Source organism: Perca flavescens, chromosome 6 (genome assembly GCF_004354835.1).
Source record: "Perca flavescens isolate YP-PL-M2 chromosome 6, PFLA_1.0, whole genome shotgun sequence".
NCBI classification, from domain to species: Eukaryota; Metazoa; Chordata; class Actinopteri; order Perciformes; family Percidae; genus Perca; species Perca flavescens.
The window spans coordinates 28,672,513-28,690,925 of NC_041336.1; the positions used below are offsets into that span (position 1 = coordinate 28,672,513).

At 41.7% G+C, this 18,413-nt stretch overlaps 1 protein-coding gene across 1 annotated transcript; it reads left to right on the forward strand.

The window, feature by feature from the left end:
• The first annotated feature begins 2,822 nt into the window (after window positions 1-2,822).
• On the forward strand, window positions 2,823-18,013 carry has2 (hyaluronan synthase 2). The gene is made up of 4 exons (XM_028581547.1): window positions 2,823-2,904; window positions 14,299-14,925; window positions 16,843-16,944; window positions 17,084-18,013. The coding sequence occupies exons 2-4, from the start codon at window positions 14,299-14,301 to the stop codon at window positions 18,011-18,013; spliced, it is 1,659 nt and encodes a 552-aa protein (XP_028437348.1). The 5' UTR covers window positions 2,823-2,904.
• Window positions 18,014-18,413: the final 400 nt, after the last annotated feature.

The following is an 18,413-nucleotide window of genomic DNA, read 5'->3' on the forward strand; positions in this document are numbered from 1 at the left end:
ATATTCCCCAATGCTCTGCTGCTGTTTCCTGCCTGTAGAGTCTCACAGTAGTAGACATAGAACATATAGAATGTGTGTATTTCCATATGGACACTCAACACAATAGGTGTGTGTTGCAGTCTGTGGATTTTGACGAAAATTGAATAATCAAACAAACAAACAACACTTTCTTAGCACACAGTTTATGATGGATGTTCTGAAATATCGGCATTAATAGCATGTTACCATTTTCTCCCATCAGCCCTTGCTGTTTTCAGAGTGAAATGTCCTATTGAGACTCAAACAGGAAATGAAATGCCCCAAATTATTATTCATGCTTTGCTAAAATGTAACTTGTTATCATTCAATTAAAAAATAAACTTACTTCTGCTAATTCAACCAGAGACCCAACAGAATGCTTTCCCATATATGCACTTTACATTGCAGTGCAACAGCAAACATTAGGAAAAATTACTGAATTAAAAAAAATCAGAAAACTCCCTTTTCTTAATGAGGGCCATTGAGGTCCTCATTTTGAAAGTTTCCTGGGATGCTAGTGACATCTCTGTTCTATACTGTGTTAGCGCTACACTCTCTTCCAGGAAGCCTGCACGTTATTGTGTATTCCCTTGTTTAAATAAATACTAAAGTACCCTGTAAATGAGCTTGTACAAAAGTAAAAAAAAAAAAAAAAAAAAGAAAGTAGAATAGGGGACTCATTTGGCTCCAAACAATATATGGCCCCTGTGACAAAAATGTTGCTCACTGACAGGTACAATCAGGGATAGACCCACTGGAGCTTGGGAACTGTGTGTTTTTTACTACACCATACATAAACAATGCAGGTCTACCGGGGGTTTCCTACTACAGGCCCCTTTTTCTATTCATCACCTCGTCTCATATACAGTATACTAGTTGTACAAAAAGGATGCTCTTCAGTTAGCACAAAATATGACGTTATGATCAGCAAAAACATATGCTTTCAATACAATATTGTCAATTTACGTCTGTTTTATTTATGTAGCCCAAAATCACAAATTTGCGTAAAATGACTTTGTATACAAGACCCTCAATTTAAATAAGGAAAATTGAATTCAGAAATCATGAGAAATCAATTGCGCATGCCACAAAGTGACACACACGGACCTGTTTGTCCATGTTGCATCATTTGATAATGATTCACTTTAAAGAGATTATCTTCAAACTTACTGATATTTTAAATAATACTTTTGAATGTTTTAATTAGTGTGTGTCTCTGTGTGTGAAGGCTGCCAATCTTACATTTTATAATATAATGTATGTGTGTGTACGGATTTCTCACAAAATAAAGATGAGGGAGTAACCATCATTCAAAGACCATGCAGAAATTAGAACAATCGACTGTATCAGCCCCCCATTTGTCGGACATGCAGCAGGTTGGAGTTGAACCCGCGGCTGCCGCGTCAATGTGTACACCTCTATATATGGGCGTGAACTCTACAAGATGAGCAACCCAGGCTCCCATGATGCTAAACACTTCTGTCTCATGATAAGAGGCCTAACATGAATCTTGATTTGGGTTGGATATTCCACTGTTCATCTCAGACCCCAGACTCTGGGTTCTGTGATGCACAGCACTGCCTGCAGGTCTAAGTTGGGAACTGCGCTTTAGTGAATCAATGAAATTCCATAACATTCAAGCTCCAGCTTCCACGTGCACATGTGCCCTCCTTATACAGATGGGCGTTTGGATTCTTCATTTGCTTCCAGCTGTTCTATTTAATGGATTCATATTTCTGATCATCTGCATTATTGTTAATGTCAGGCAGTTAACGCTGGCTCAATCCAAAGCCCAGTACTAAACTTTGAGTAGTGCCAGTTTTTACACTATGTTTAAGGGCAATTAAAGACAAAACATGGAGGTTTTACTGCCTCTCAGGAGCATGCAACAGTCCTGCTCTGCTCTCAGGTTTGAATGGGGCAGGGGTGTATGTCTCTCTCTCTCTCTCTCTCTCTCTCTCTCTGTCTGTCTGTCTCTCTGTCTGTCTGCTGTCGCTACCTCAGGAGTTTATATGAGTGAGTCTCTCTCTCTCTCTCTCTCTCTCTCTCTCTCTCTCTCTCTCTCTCTTCTCCACTCTATCGCTCCTCCTTACACCCCCCAAACCATCCCCTCTTATTAAAACAACACGCCAATCTGTTGTAGGCCGGTAAAAGGGGTTTGGGAGCCGAAGCAGCCATAAAGGAGGCTCCACACACAGCCGTCTGGAAGGAATTAGACAGCAGTGGCAGAGAGACTTTTGGCCACTTCACTGCGCTCTGTGTAACCTGGATGCTTGGGGAAACTATAGACTTACCTACATGCCCCTCAAGACAGCAAACATACAAATGATCTGACTCACATTTAATTATTAGAGTCATTGCTGGATACTTTCTTTTTTTAAATTATTATTATTATTATTATTATTATTATGATCATGATTGACGCCGCCAGAGTGGATGGCTTTTTTTGTAACTTTTAAAACTTAGAAAATATGAATGAAGCTGCCAGACGTTGATGGAGAAAAATATTTATCATTTTTGCATATTCTACTCTTTATTTATACTTTTTTATATGAATGATGCCAAAGTTGACTGACATGATGTCTGTGCTTGTGCACCTAAGAAGCCTGCGGTGTAGCGTTAATGACTGCAGACAGACTTTTTGAAACTAGTGACGACATCAGTCGTGCATATTTTTGAGCATCCAGCTGAGCAAGCTTAGGGGAACGTGCACGTTTCTCTTCTTATTAATGAGGATCAATGTCAGCGGATTCATGAGACACATTACTACACAAGTGTCCTTTCAAACTTTGTCGAGACTTTTTCTCCCTGTGGAGCGGTACCATAGCCGCCGGAGCTGACCGCATCCTTTCCCAAGGACTACGAGAGGACAACAGCTGCTTCAAGGTAGGCGGCCGGTGATCCTTTGGTCTAGCGAGCCTGCGGCTTGCTGACAGACTGGGATAAATGTTCCATCAGAAGCTGTAATTAACTGCATTCAAATTATTCTTCTTGGACATGTTCATGCTCCAAACTCTCATTTCAATACATTTATATATATACGGTATCTTTCATAATTATAAACAATACGGATGTTGTCCAATATTTATGCTCAATAATGGGCGTGAAGCTTTAAGTTGGGGGGCATGCCATGCAGCTGTCACGGTCGTTTTTCTCTCTCTTAATGCGCCTTAACGGGTCGTGCATTTAAATTGCGTCTTTTTTCCTGGCCAGATCATAGCTACATTCAATTGTATTACATTAATACTAAAAAGAAGAAATGTGTCTCAAAAGTTTAATTTTTCCTAACTGCATTCCTCTTCGCTCAGAATGCGGCCGGATTACTCTTAACAAACCTACACATCGTCTTTGCCGAGCCATTTGTCATCAGCCTGAGAATAAACTAAATAGATGACGTCGCAAAGCTGTACGTCATTCTTTAAGGTATGTGAGCCAATGGGAAGGCTGGATTTGGACTCGTTCAGCGTGGAGCGCGGAATTTGATGACACATGTGAAAGACCGGTAGCCTATTTGCGCACATGTGGACACTGAATGGCCTTTATGTTTTAGACACCTATGTAATGTACTAATTGTTGATAATAATAATGTCCTCTGAGTGGCAGGGTATAGTGGTGGCAGACATTTGTGAAGTGTCCATCCAACCCCTCTGATCTTCACACCGATCTTGTGTTAGTGATCAGAAATGTTTAGATGCATGCACACGTGACCGAAAGCGTATGTAGGTGCCATAATGTTTGCACATTGTTTCCTTGTTGTGGGCATTAGAACTTCCCCACACACCCACTACACACATTATGCACAAATGCAAATGAACATCTGTCGCACTCTTTGGCCATACTCTCTTCCTCCATCCGCCTACACTGTCTACACTCTCAGTGTGCAGATACAACTGCTGGCTAATATAAAACCCACACAAGGAATGCCCATCTGTGAGTTGAATGTCTAAGCATCTCTGACATTATTATGTACAGCACATCGTTTCTATCCTACACATGGAATCTACTTCCTACTGACCTGGCTTATCTCTTCCTGATGCATTCTCATGCTCACGCAGTGCAAGCTGGAACCACGATATCCACCTGTAAGGAGCGGTCAAGCATTTAGTCCACTGTCAGTATTGATATGTCAATGTAAGAGGTACCACACGTCCCCTACTGTGCAGGAACTTAACCTTTCTGGCTTTTCCAAAAGTATCTGAAGCATAGATACAGTTTATCCACCACATTGTTTCACATTAGCTTCTCTTCTGCAGTGAATTGTTTAGAAATATGTCCAGTATTACTGTACTTCTGGAGAAACCTTTACAGTGGCTACCACACTTATCAGCATTTACTTAGTTTGAAATCCATATGTAGGTTTTAAAAAGGATAGTTTGAGGACAAAGGTTCTTTGTATAATCAGTGCATGTGTGGACCCTCTGTCAATGCAGACATGTATCCAGACTAATACCAACATACTGTCACTAATCGCAGCCCTCGAGGGAGTTCCCTCCGCTGAGCATTTGGCTCACTGTACAGTTAAGAAAGGCAATCCATCTCTGGTGCCTGTTAGCGGAACATAAAGTACTTAAACCGAGATTTAAATCTTATGTGCAGCAATGTGGGTAGTCCATGAATGTTGCCTACTGTACTGTAGCTGGTCATGCCAAAAGAGGAAGAAAAGCACTCTTCCCTAGGTGACACAGTCATACAGTTCACTGTAGACTCATCATTGCTACAGGATGTTCTTCCACACAGCGCACAGAGAGCAGTTTACTACTTAACAGAGGAAGGCATTCCATGGCTGGTCTCCATTAGGGCTCACAACAAGTCCCACGTGCCATTACTGCTCACAGCATGGGTCCTTCAGGGTATAGGGCCTTAGGGCTGGCAAGGTATAACTACTGAAGTTAGGAAAGAGTGCATATGTGCAGCCCCTCCCAAAACCACAACACCAACACCACCACCTACCTCATCTATTCTGCATTAATGCCACAGTTTTCTTTCCAGGTTCCCTCGGTAAAGTAGCAGTAAAGCAATGCTTCAGCCAGCCAGTAAAAGTGAAAATGTGGATGCCAGCGAGTTTCTGAGTTAGATTGCCACTACCTCATACTGAGTCAAAGGCTCTCACAGGGAGGGCTGATGCCAATGTTAATGCACAGGTCCAGGCATTACGTTAAAGTAACCCAGGAGCTGCACAAAGTAAGCTGTGCTCGCTGCACAGCAGACACAGTTGGCTCCTGAACATTTTCTTTTTAGATGTTTTCGATGATGTAACTTATGGTATATCTTGTGGAAAAGCTTGCATGACAAAAGGTCAGACATTTTAAATCCCAATCACAGTCACATCCTTGCTTCCTTCCTAATGTTTCAGGCTCGCTATGGGTTTTCATGCCTCTGTTATCTCTTAGCTGTAATTAACCATGATAATACAGAGTGCTAGAATAGAAATTTCTACCATGTAGGGAAGAAGGGAGTTATTTTAGAGCACTGTTGATAACTGTCTGTAGTCAGATAAGGGAAAGTGTTGGATCACAGAGACTGGCTGGATTCAGAAAAGGAGAAACAGTTTAAAACGTTTTATGCCAGACATGTCATGGCCTTCAGAAGCAGGAAAAACACAAAGAACACTGTCTTTGTGACTGTATAGGAAGGAAACCAAACAATAAACTAGACAGAGGAGTGTCTCTAGAGGGAGGCATGAGACACATCTGTAATTTGGCTGAACATCTTGGAGCCTGTCACAGTGGCGCAAGTCCAGTGCCTCAGCTGGCAGTGAACTGAGCCAAGTCTACCACCAGTCTCCTCCTCCCCCCTCGCCCCCCCCTCCTTTTTTTGGTGTCTGCCATCCCTCCCTCTCTCTCTCTCTCTCTCTCTCACTCACTCACTTCCTTCCTTCCAACACACTTTCTTTCTTTTCTTAACGAATACCAAACTGTTGTTCTCCATCTTTTTTTTTGCAACTTTTCCTCGCTCCATCTTCCTCTAACACCCTCTGTGTAGTATATGTTTGCATCACTTCCTTCTGCTCATTCACAAAAAAAAAGGGAGCAAGGGATGAGTCAAAGGGAGGAGAACATGCCAAAATACCAAACAGCGTAGTTTGGCTTTGAAATTGAGATTTACCAGTGTTTGATTAAATAATTAATTGCAGCTTTACCGTCCACTTTCACTTTAAAATTGATTAGAGCTAAAATGATGCAACTCCCAACTGCTGTGGTAGATATATTGAGATGATACACAACAAAGAAACCGATAACACAAGCACTCTCTTTAGATGTTGTAACATTTGTGCCTTTGCCAGTTGGAACTTTATCCCACCTGGTTCTAATACCATACAGAAGGCGAGTAAATAAAGGGATAGGGAATGTAAAAGTCAACTCCCAAGTTATGTTGTAACATTGTACCTCTGCCAGCCGTGGCCCTGTCCACCTGATTCCAATCATGTATGGAGTAGTGCAGTGCAGTGCGGTGGGTGTTATTACCGTTAAGTTCCGGTTCTTATATTGACAACACTCCCACAACAACAGCACACAGTGGCCACATGGGGGGTTTATGAGAGGGACAAGGAAGAGGAGGAGAAAAAGGGAGGAGTGGGGAGAGTCGGCGACTTCCTAGCGGCGCCTTTGAAAGCTCCCATGACCTTTCAGTTCAATTGTGCAGTGCCGCATCCATTTGACTGCAGCAATATGAGATGAATAAAATTAAGATATAGATTCACGACAGTTGTTGCTTTTATATCCATACATCAAATATAGGCTACTGTATGCAATGTTGTAGTCAAATGACCAACTGTTAACTCAAGTCTTGAGTCCCCAGAGTTCCAGTCCAAGTCCGAGTCAAGTCATCATTACCTGAGTTCAAGTCGAGTCACAAGTCCAGAGAATAGCAACATGAGTCCAGGACTCAAGTACTCCATCACTGCCTGTTACCCGTAAAAGTAGTCAGAAACTTCATCCAACTTCCGAGTCCTATTTCTTAAATCCTAGAGTCCAAATCAGCAGTTTGCCAGTCCAAGTTGAGTCAAAAGTACAAAGAATAGTGACTCGAGTCGTTCTCCAGTCCGAGTCCAGCACCAGAGTACTCCATCAGTGACTGTGTGTATTTATTTGACGTTTGCCATCTAGCACTGCATTCACATTATCTTTTGAGACTCATCTCGCTAAGACGTGATTCTTTTCAAAAAACATAAATTAAAAATGGCACATTTCTAGTAGACCTTATAACAGAAAGCAGCTCAAGAAGGTAGGGCAGACGTATACGCGCTGGCCTTGAGGGCGTCGAGTGTGTCTCGCATAAGTAGGCAGCCAACTCTGGAGTCTTTCACAGCCGCTCCCTCTCCGCTGCCTCATCATCTGCTTCGGAACATGTGAGCCTTTTCCTGCATCCTGCTACAACTGTCATGAGGGCCATCTCCATATTAATGCTTTTAAAATGCATCCTGGCCTTTTCCAGCCCTGCCCAGCTCTCTCACGCACACACACACACACACACACACACACACACACACACACACACACACACACACACACACACAAAGGCACGCACAAGTTCCATATGTGCATTGCTTGGTCACTATGCATCTCTCCATTTTTGCATGTGTGCGTTTTGCTGGCAGAACATCATGCGTTTGTGATTTCAAAGCTATGTATGACCTCAGCAGGTCTGGTTTTCCAATACTGTCTTGGTGATAGCGTAGACTTTGTCCAATATTTCTTCAATGGATCAACACTTAGAGGCTTTTAGCAAACCATAAACATCATTACTATATCTACATTAGCCTGTTATATATTGTAAATCCATATAATAATGAATTATGCCCTCAGTTTATTAAATTATACCCCTTTTAAGTAACATTCTTAGTACAATATACCAGCCACAGGGGTGAGCTGGCTCGCTCTTCAGATCAACATTCAAGTTTTATATGTGAATAGCTGATTTATGAATGTTACACTTGTAGTCAGTGACCGCTGAGTCACAATAAAATAAAGATGTAAGCTTAATGTTATCTCAGCTCCACACAAACCGGCAAGATGTCTTTTTTGGCTCGGCTTTAGATTCATACTGCCTGTGCAGATCATACAGTAATGACACACACACACACGCGCACACACACACACACACACACACACACACACACACACACACACACACACACACACACACACACACACACACACACACACACACACAGTCTGGTAAGCCTTGTTATATTTTATGTCCCATCTCAGGCCTTGGAAGTAGGACCCTGCTGACAGGGCTTCCACTGCTCTCCTGTGGGTTCAGTCAAACCAACTCTTCCTCTCTGCAGCGCACATACGCTCACACACATACATCTCTTCCTGTGTGCATGTACGCACACTGGCTAAACACACACACTGTACATATTATATATGCTGAGCCAACATATTTACACACACACACACACACACACACACACACACACACACACACACACACACACACACACACACACACACACACACACACACACGCACACATGGCCAGCATTTAGACCTAATGGCATTCACATTTACCCAGACAAGTAACAAATATATCTGACATCTATCCGCTGTTACAGAGTTATTACAGCATGTGGTAATTCTCATGTCTATACTAAATCACTTCTTATACTAAAGGACACAGAGTTCCCATGTCTCAGGAACGCTAATAGGATTAATCTCTCAATTCCATGTCAAAATGTTGACACACACACACAATTATACATGAAAACTTAAGAAATTGATTAGAAGATATCGGTATGGATACCTTATACCCATTACAATATATTATACAAAGGGTTTTTGTCTATGTATCCTGCATTATTAGCTTAGCGCATGGCCATATAAATTGCAGTGTCATTTTCTCAGTTTGTGTTCCCACCACTTTGGTCCAAACAGAAATATCTCAACAACTATTGGAAGGGTTGCCATGACATTTTTGTATGGACATTCATGATGAATCAGGCTAACTTTGGTGATCCCCTGACTTAACTCTAGCAACACAAAGCTTTCATTTATCCAGTGAAAATTTTGTTCACACATTCATGGTTCCCAGACAATGGATCGTACTGACTTTGGTGGTCCCCTGACATCCCCTCTAGTACCACCATGACGTTTACATTTGTGGTAATCCCATCAGGACTCTTAGTTTGGGTTGTCAGTAACAACTCATTGCCAGTTATTCCTTACATACTGGACATATGTTAAACATAAATACACAAATGTTTTATGTATGTATATGCACAGTAAAGTCCTGTTGCACAGATATAACGTGAAATATTTGAGTTAAATAATACACTATGCATAACAGTTCACAATGTACAATTGTTCAGTATGAAAGGTATGTGCAGGTCTATTTAATAGGGTTAAAAGCTCAGATCATATAGCTCAAATGACTAAAATAGATCAGATGTTTTTAATGGTCTCCAGAGATCTTTTGGCTCCATGGTGATACTGCAACAGTCGGCATCTAGTTTCTGTTACAGTTGGAGGGTTCAGTGCCTTGCTCAATGGTGCCTGGACACCCCAGACTTCCCCAGCTAGTCCAGGTATTCACACCAGTTACTACTGTTTTTACTGTTAACGCTCAGTGAGACACTGGAACCTGTAATCTTATATCAAACCAAGGGAGTTTTCACTCAGACAGAGCAAGACTATTCATTTATTCATTCATTCTTTCTTTCTTTATTTATTTATTTCTTTCATTCATCTTTCTGCTAACCCATTATATGCTCTCCATCCATGCAAGAATAAAATTATCTCTGAGACAAAGCCAGTGGGAATTTAACTCAAGAGGGTGTTGATGACCTTAGAGTGAGTCTGCTAAAGCATCCAACCCAAGGTCACCGTAGGGCTGGACACACACACACACACACACACACACACACACACACACACACACACACACACACACACAGGTAGTGATGGGGTTCTATCAATCACATATGCCAAGACACAAAAACAAAGAGAAAGCTGGGGTGATGTCATCCACATGTGCTAATGACACCCTCAACTTGCACACACACACACACACACACACACACACACACACACACACACACACACACACACACACACACACACACACACACACACAGACGCATGTCATATACTGACCCACACAGATATACACTACTGTCAGTGACAACTTCACTTGTCACAGATACTTCTCTGATTAGAGGCTTAATGTCTCAGGGGCTGGGGTCAAATTTGGACCACCAACATGACCAAGTCTTTTAGTCTGCAGTTACAGTTTTTTTCGATTGCTAAACGACAGTGGGCACAACTGGAGTCACATGTGCAAAACTCTAACTCCAGTCTGCACAGCAGCAGTTCATGTGGACCAAACTCTAGTTCGTTTCTCATCGCTTGAACACAGTTTTCAGAACTCTACACACTTATCCCATGACTTTAACCACAACGTGCACAACACTGTAGATTTACAGCACTTTGTTCAAATGCTAACCCACTGCTGTCAAAACTGTTAACCACACATTCAAAACAGAATAGATTTCAGTCTGGTGCCTATCAAACACTGCTGATTGCAATTTTAGCTGAAAGCCTAAGTAGGTGTCTTATTTTAGACTAGTTAGTGGACATGTATACGGTATTTATATAGAGAAAGATCAGAAAGCCTTTTTTGTATATAAACACCAAATAATGAAACAATGATACACTGTACTGTTTGAGAGAAACATGTAAAAGAGCAAAGATACCAATATGTCCAGATAAGATGTCTGAGGTTATATACACGGCTATACAAAAAAGTGAAAAACACTCTATCTTTACAATAGTAAAACTGTGTTTTTACTGTTTTTCAGAAAGTAATGGAGGTGAAAGCAATAGAAACACCACATTCATTAGTATTTAGAGATGACGCAGACATCCAATGTGATGAAGAAAACTTGCCGCATGATGCTGGAGAGAGGCAGGATTAGTCACACTATTCTTTGGTACTGTTATGTACCTTTAGTTTTTTTTCCCCAGTAATTCCATACATTACTAGAGACAAAATACTATATTGAAGAAAACTGCTGATTTCCATTCCTTCTTGTTTACCTTATGTAAAAATTGGTATGTTATACAATCTATATTTTTTCCTTAAATAAACTGTTGAGTAGTGTCAAGTCACTCAAATTGTTCAAACTGTAAAGAAGAGAAAGTTTATAATTTGTGTATTGGTGTTTGACACTAGTGTTTTTACCCTCAGTGTGTTCTGAGTGACAGTGTGTGTTATCTCAGTGAGGACTGTTCATAGTGTTTGGCTGCACTGAGCCTGTTTTGAGACGTGTGTTAAGAGTTGTGTTGCTTTGAATGAGTTTTGCAGGTGATGTGACCTGTTTAGCTCCTGTGACTGTTGGTAGTGCAGACTGTAGTAAGAGTTTTGCACATGTGACTCCAGTTGTGCCAACTGTCGTTTAGCAATCGGAAAAAACTGTAATCTTCCTGCAGTCTGAGCTAACTATTAGTCTTGACCTTTATTGGATCACACACCCATGAGAGTGTATGATGCTATGATGAGCAATACATCCTAACAAGTAGCAGAGTCTCTTTTTGCACTGAATCACTAGAATACGTTTGCCAGCATTCAGTTGGTCTGCAATGAGAAAAGAGCAATCGTGGATTATGATTTAAATTAAATTAAACAGTTTGGTTTTGTATTTTTAACCACAAATGTTTAACCAGAGTGAGCGTTGCAAGTTAAGTGTGGATCATGAATTAACAAGCAGCCAAAAAGCAACAAATGCTGTGTGGAGTTTGCATGTCCTCCATCATGTGTCTGCAGTGGTTTCCTCCCATGTTCTCCCATTTCCTCCTACAGACCAAAGACATGTATAGTAGGTTAGGTGAATTGGAAACAGCTAATTCCCAGTAGGTGTGAACGTGTCTGCTCTGGTCATGGAGGTATATCAAAAAGATTTGTGATGACGTCCTGTCTTAATAACAAAGTTTTTTTTTTTTGCAATATGTAATCCAAACATTCACCAACTATTAGGTACATATTTTTTGCACATTTATGGTGAAACATGAGTTCATACAAAGTTGATGCAGAGAGCAAGGGTGAAAGAGTAAGTTTTGCACTACCTTATATAGTTGTAAAACATTATACACACATACATGCACGAGTTGAAACACACTTTCAGCTTAAAACAATTTAAAATGTATTTGTTTTACACACACACACACACACACACACACACACACACACACACACACACACACACACGTGTATGTGTATGTGTGTGTCAGGGGTCTTGTTAATGAGTGGCTGACGTTAAAAGCCTTGCCACGTGCCAGAGGAGGCCTGCAACACTGGTTGTGGCCTTCTCATCCAATGATCAAATGAAAAAGGCATTATGTCTGAGCCAAGGGGTGTGTGTGTGTGTGTGTGTGTGTGTGTGTGTGTGTGTGTGTGTGTGTCTGTGTGTGTGTGAGTGTGTGTATGTATTCCTCTCTCTTAGCTTAGCCTCTAACTGTCTGCCCTGCTACTCTCACAGTGTCTCTAACTTTGTTTTTCTCTTGCAGTCTTTCTAGATATCAGTCTTCCTTTCCGCTCAGTGTGAACTGTTGTTAGTTATCCTTTATTTCCTTCTCTCTGACCCTCTCCTCTTAAGTCTTCAGAATTTTTTTTTTTTTCACTCAATGCATTAATCTCTCCCTCCCTCCATCTGTCTTGTGTGTTTGGGTGTGGTGTGAATAACTCTTGCCAAATCACAAACACTGATGGCCTTTGTGTACTCTTCTTTTCTTTTGTCCCTTGTCCTGATTACCAGGTCTTATTCGTCTTGACTAAACTTACACATAATGTAATATCATGATGAAATATGCAAAAGTACAAATCATTTGCAAAGCTCACTATGGTAAATGCAGGTACACCAAAAATTTGAAAATGCAGCCGAAAGTGTCAAAATGATGGTCAGGATTCCCCGCTGACTGAGTGATCGAAAGAAGCATACTTTGACATAATAATGTCAAAGGTTCAAACTCCCTCAAATGGGGGTACTAGCACCCCTAGGGGAATTATGGAGTACTGCAGGTGGTATGTGCGTTTTCTTTTTTGCATAATTGCTAAAATAATTATACTGAATTCAGTGATGGATTCTAAACATTTAAAATGTAGGGTGGCGTTTACAGTGTTTCAATTACAAGGTTGTTGCTCAGCCTAAACAGGCAAAGTGTTCTAACTCTTCATAGGCTTTTTTTTCTACCAAAAATGTTTTGCACTGTTCAAGGTGTACTTGGCTGAAAAACATTTCAAAGGGGGGTACATTGTTGAAAAAGGATTGAGAACCACCACTGCTCTAAAGCATGTTCTTCTTAATGTTTAAAGCAACATAACATCATGCCACTTATCTCTTCACGTGACATCTTTATCTTTGTATTGATTTAGTGCAGGAAGTGATGTTCTCTTGTACTTTTTATGGGGAAACACAGAGGGAGACAAGCACACATGCAGCATAAGAAAATGTAAAAGGCTCTTGTCTTCTTCTTCCCACGGAGATATAAACAGATGACATCACAGGGTGGTCCGCTCTGCGTTGAGCCACGCTGAGTGGGTCTCCGCTGGTCTGCCAAACAGATGGCGGTAGCAACATAATGAGGGCTGGAAACCAAGTTCAGGATTTTAAGCAGAAGATATACTGCAGCGGGCTCATGTCGTCGCTCAGAGCAAAGCATGGAAATGTTCTTCACTGGTCCCCACATTAAAACACAGAATCATCTTTCCTGGTCTAGATCAAAGTTCCTTGCCTGAAAATCTTTTTGAACCCCCTTCTTTACAATACAGATGGGAAAAAAAGTTTCTCTTTGAGGCATTTAGAGAGCACTTTGGCAGGGGCAGCCAGCTTGTTGGTAAATTGGGTCAAAAAATCTTGTAATGTGCGCCCACCCACACTAAAGTTGTGCGAGTGAGAGTTGGAACAATCGGCTACTCACAACTGTCTGACATTTAGACAGGGCTTTTGGGCAGGGGTAGAGGGAGGGAGAGGGAGAAGAAGGGAGTAAAAAAAGAGGGGAAAACTGTACTGCTTTCTCTACCTGGGTTTGTTGTAGTAAAGCAAGATTGTGTGTGCCGTAAAAGAATATGCTGAAAAGCTGTGAATGACCGTTTCTCACATGTATCTTATTATAGCTCACTAATTTTGATGGACATCTGATATTTGCAGGAAGTCACTCTTCTTCTTGTTTAGTTGAAGTATATGAATGCAATGACTTCATTCCATAGCAGCTTTTTATTAATACTATAAAATACATACTACATTGACTAAATGTGACCCTTTTCTCTACATTCTGTCCCTAGATGAGATGTCAGAGAGTCCTCACCTACCTGAGGATATGTGGGACAACCATGTTCGGCGTGTCCCTCCTGGTGGGCATCTCCACAGCCTACATCATGGGCTACCAGTTCTTCACCACAACCCGCAATCACGTATCCTTCGGGCTGTACGGCGCCATTTTGGTCGTCCACCTCATTATCCAGAGCCTCTTTGCGCTCTTAGAACATCGAAACATGCGGCGGTCCTTGGAGACGCCGATCAAACTGAATAAGTCCTTGGCGCTGTGCATTGCGGCGTATCAAGAGGACCCAAACTACCTGAGGAAATGCTTGGTGTCGGTGAAGAGGCTGACGTACCCGGGGATCAAAGTGATCATGGTGATCGACGGGAACACGGACGATGACTTGTACATGATGGAGATTTTTAAAGAGATCATGGGATGGGACGCATCGGCCACGTACGTGTGGCGGAGTAACTATCACAGCAGGGGGCCCAAGGAGACAGATGAGAGCTACGCCGAGAGCCTCCAGCAGGTCTCCAGGCTGGTGCTGAACAACAAGTGTGTGTGCATCATGCAAAAGTGGGGAGGAAAGAGAGAGGTCATGTATACAGCCTTCAAAGCACTGGGGAGGAGCATGGACTATGTGCAGGTAAGTCTGTAAAAATAAAATTGGGTATAGGTAGAAGGGTTTAAACGAGAAGAATGAACAGTGAAAGGAGGGAAGGGTAGATAGTGGACATGACTAGATTGAATGCAAAAGGGACAAAAAAGCAGGAGGAAGAAGAAGGGGGGAATGAAGAGGGTCAGTGGTGCAAATTAGACACCATTATATAACAGATAAAATATTCAGTGGTGTGTGCCTGTGTGTATATCTTTGTGGATGTACAAAGACACACACAGGTAAAACAAGGACAGCTGACATCAGTGTGGGCTGAAGAAAGAGGGAAAGGGAACAGAAAGAGAGATGGAGAAAGAAACGGCTGGAGGAGGGAAGGGGGGGCTCTGCCAAACCAAACAAGGGGTCCACAAAGAGTCTTTTGTGTTGCTTTTAGACGGACGGTGGCTGTGTGCATCGTGTTGTGAAGTGTAGCGTGAAGAAGGGCGGCAGTAGGTTATGTCTAAGTGAAGGGTCCATTTGAAAAACTATCTCAGTTTTTTTTTTTTTTTCTTCATTTTTTGTGTGTCCAATCTAGGGAATATCAATCAAATTTGTGTTGGGTTGTTTTGATAAGAGATCTAAAAAAACATTTTTATACTGTGCACTCAACGGAATATCAGTTGTGTTGGTTTATTTGTTTTTAGAATGGGTTTTATCTGTTTTTAGGAATGAACTCATTAGTTTAAAAACAGATCTGTTTCGCAGAGCTGAGTGTTACATCATCTAAATGAGTGGTATTCAACGTCAGGGCCCACAACTGTGTCAAAAAAAGGTTATGCATCTGTTTGCTGGCGGACAATCTCAAATAGCTTAAAAATGAACTTGAAAGAGACAGACCTACTGTATGTACTTTAATTACATTTAAATTATACCTTTGAAAAAGCCAGTTCCCAAGGGTGTTTGGCTGGCTAATACAGTCTAATAATGCTAACATTGTGTGGTGGTGTGACTAAATATAAAAAACAGGAGCTTAAAGCATTAACCACAGTGCCAAGCTTGGCAACGCACAACCTGATGAAGTACCAGGAAACCTGTTGTTATCTGCAATGTACCCAGTAAATTATGAAATAAGTATGGGCTGTTGTGGAGATAAATAGCATAGTCGTGAACCAAAGGCACGGTTATATTCCATCAGATTGAAGATATATAACATCCATAGTTTGGCCAAAACTAAGTGTCCTCGCGTCATATTTGTCTTGTAAAATTCAGCTGGTGGTGTTACCAAAGGACTTCTTGGGCAATGAGTAAAACTGAAGAGAAACCTCATTACTCTAATAACATGGATGAGAACGATTTTAATGAGTTTGCATTACAAAAAGGGGACTTCAAGCTTACTGTATAAACGCTTTGATATGATGCTGTCTAACACCTGCAGCTGGATGCAGCCTGCCAGAAACCTCTTGTTAATTAGAGATTTTAAAAGAACTCACTGCAGTGCTGCCAGTAATCTTGCCAGTAGTAATCTTGCCAGTACTCTTCAGCAAAGGAGGGAGAGTGTTGCTATCATCAGGCTCGGCCTGTAACAGATGTGATTTGTTAATGGGGATTGGGCTCTAGGTTGGTTTTCATCACCTGATTTTGTTAGGGAGAAAAATGACCATTTATAGAAGAAAATGGATAGAGGGTGGTGGTTTAGTTAGTCAATCTTTGTTGCAGAGGACTATCCACTGGCCATGTTGTTATTTTGACTCAAGCCACGTTAAGTAATGTTTATACAGCTCAAACAATATCACACATTGCCTCAAGGGGTTTTTATAATCTACAGCATACGACACCCTCTGTTCTTAGACCCTTGATTCGGATAAGGAAAAACTCTCCAAGCTGTGTGCCTTTTTACATGACAGTAACAGAGAACCTTTGGCCATAAAACATAGGTAACTCACTGTTTATTTTGTGGATTTTACTCAGGTGTGTGACTCTGACACTATGTTGGACCCAGCATCATCGGTGGAGATGGTGAAGGTTCTGGAAGAAGACCCTATGGTGGGAGGCGTTGGAGGAGATGTGCAGGTTGGTTGCAATACTACAAAAAAAATCTTTTCTCATTTCATGGAAATGACCAATTTTACAAACAAGGCATTTCATATCAATTACATTGTTCATGTTAAACCTCCAACCTTTTCTTTATGCCTATCAATTCCTCATCTAGATCCTAAACAAGTACGAGTCGTGGGTCTCCTTCCTGAGCAGTGTTCGGTACTGGATGGCCTTCAACATTGAGCGGGCTTGCCAGTCCTACTTTGGTTGCGTGCAGTGCATCAGTGGGCCTTTAGGAATGTACCGGAATTCGCTCCTACACGAGTTCCTTGAGGACTGGTACAATCAGACTTTCATGGGATCCCACTGCAGTTTTGGAGATGACCGCCATCTCACGAACAGAGTTCTAAGCCTTGGGTATGCAACCAAATATACTGCTCGATCAAAGTGTCTCACCGAGACGCCGATCACATACCTGCGGTGGCTCAATCAACAGACTCGATGGAGTAAGTCATATTTCAGAGAATGGCTATACAACTCAATGTGGTTCCACAAACACCATCTATGGATGACTTATGAGGCTGTGATCACGGGTTTCTTCCCGTTTTTCCTCATTGCCACTGCAATCCAACTCTTCTACCAAGGAAGGCTCTGGAATATTCTGTTGTTTCTGCTCATTGTGCAGGCGGTGGCGCTGATCAAGGCCTCGTTTGCCAGCTGCCTCAGAGGTAACATTGTCATGGTGTTCATGTCGTTCTACTCTGTACTGTACATGTCAAGCCTGTTGCCAGCCAAAATGTTCGCAATAGCAACAATCAACAAGTCTGGATGGGGGACCTCTGGGAGGAAAACGGTAGTGACAAACTTCATTGGTCTGATTCCTATATCAGTTTGGTTCACCATCCTCTTCATTGGGATTATCTACACAGTTGTCCTGCAGACTAGAAAACCCTTTCCTGAATCAGAGAAGATTGTTCTGGTCGTAGGAGCAGTCGTCTATGCCAGTTACTGGGTCATACTGTTGACGTTGTATACAGTGCTCATAAATAAGTGTGGGAAGAGGAAGAAGGAAACAGACTATGATATGGTGCTGGATGTATGACTGACAGTCATCATTTTCCACTGATCTCTCTTTGACTCTCTTTGGCTCATATCCATGATGTTGTTATACAAAGGTTTTTTAGATGCGGAGCAACTCTGGAGGCAAAATTGGTTTAAGTTCAACCAAAATTGGCAAATAACCATGTTTCTTTTTCAAACTTGAATGGAAAAATGTATAATAATATATATGGCACTGGCTGTTTTTCATGTTCATTCATTTACCATAGCATTAATGACCTTGGAACAGCATGCTAGCAAAGTAACTTACCTAGATTTCTAGGCTTTCTAGGCTTTCTAGGCTTTCTAGGCTTTGTAATATTTGCTACCTCTTACCCCTGAATTCTGCCAGGTGCATCTGCGCTGTGTTCCGGTGGCCCCGCGGCCGACGGCAGCAATTGCGG

What these genes read in the sequence shown, in the direction of transcription:
- has2 (XM_028581547.1), top strand. Translation starts at nt 14,299, where the DNA reads ATGAGATGTCAGAGAGTCCTCACCTACCTGAGGATATGTGGGACAACC. An exon ending in GGAGCATGGACTATGTGCAG is followed by an intron (nt 14,926 to 16,842) that starts GTAAGTCTGTAA and finishes GATTTTACTCAG; the next exon opens with GTGTGTGACTCTGACACTAT. An exon ending in GCGTTGGAGGAGATGTGCAG is followed by an intron (nt 16,945 to 17,083) that starts GTTGGTTGCAAT and finishes TTCCTCATCTAG; the next exon opens with ATCCTAAACAAGTACGAGTC.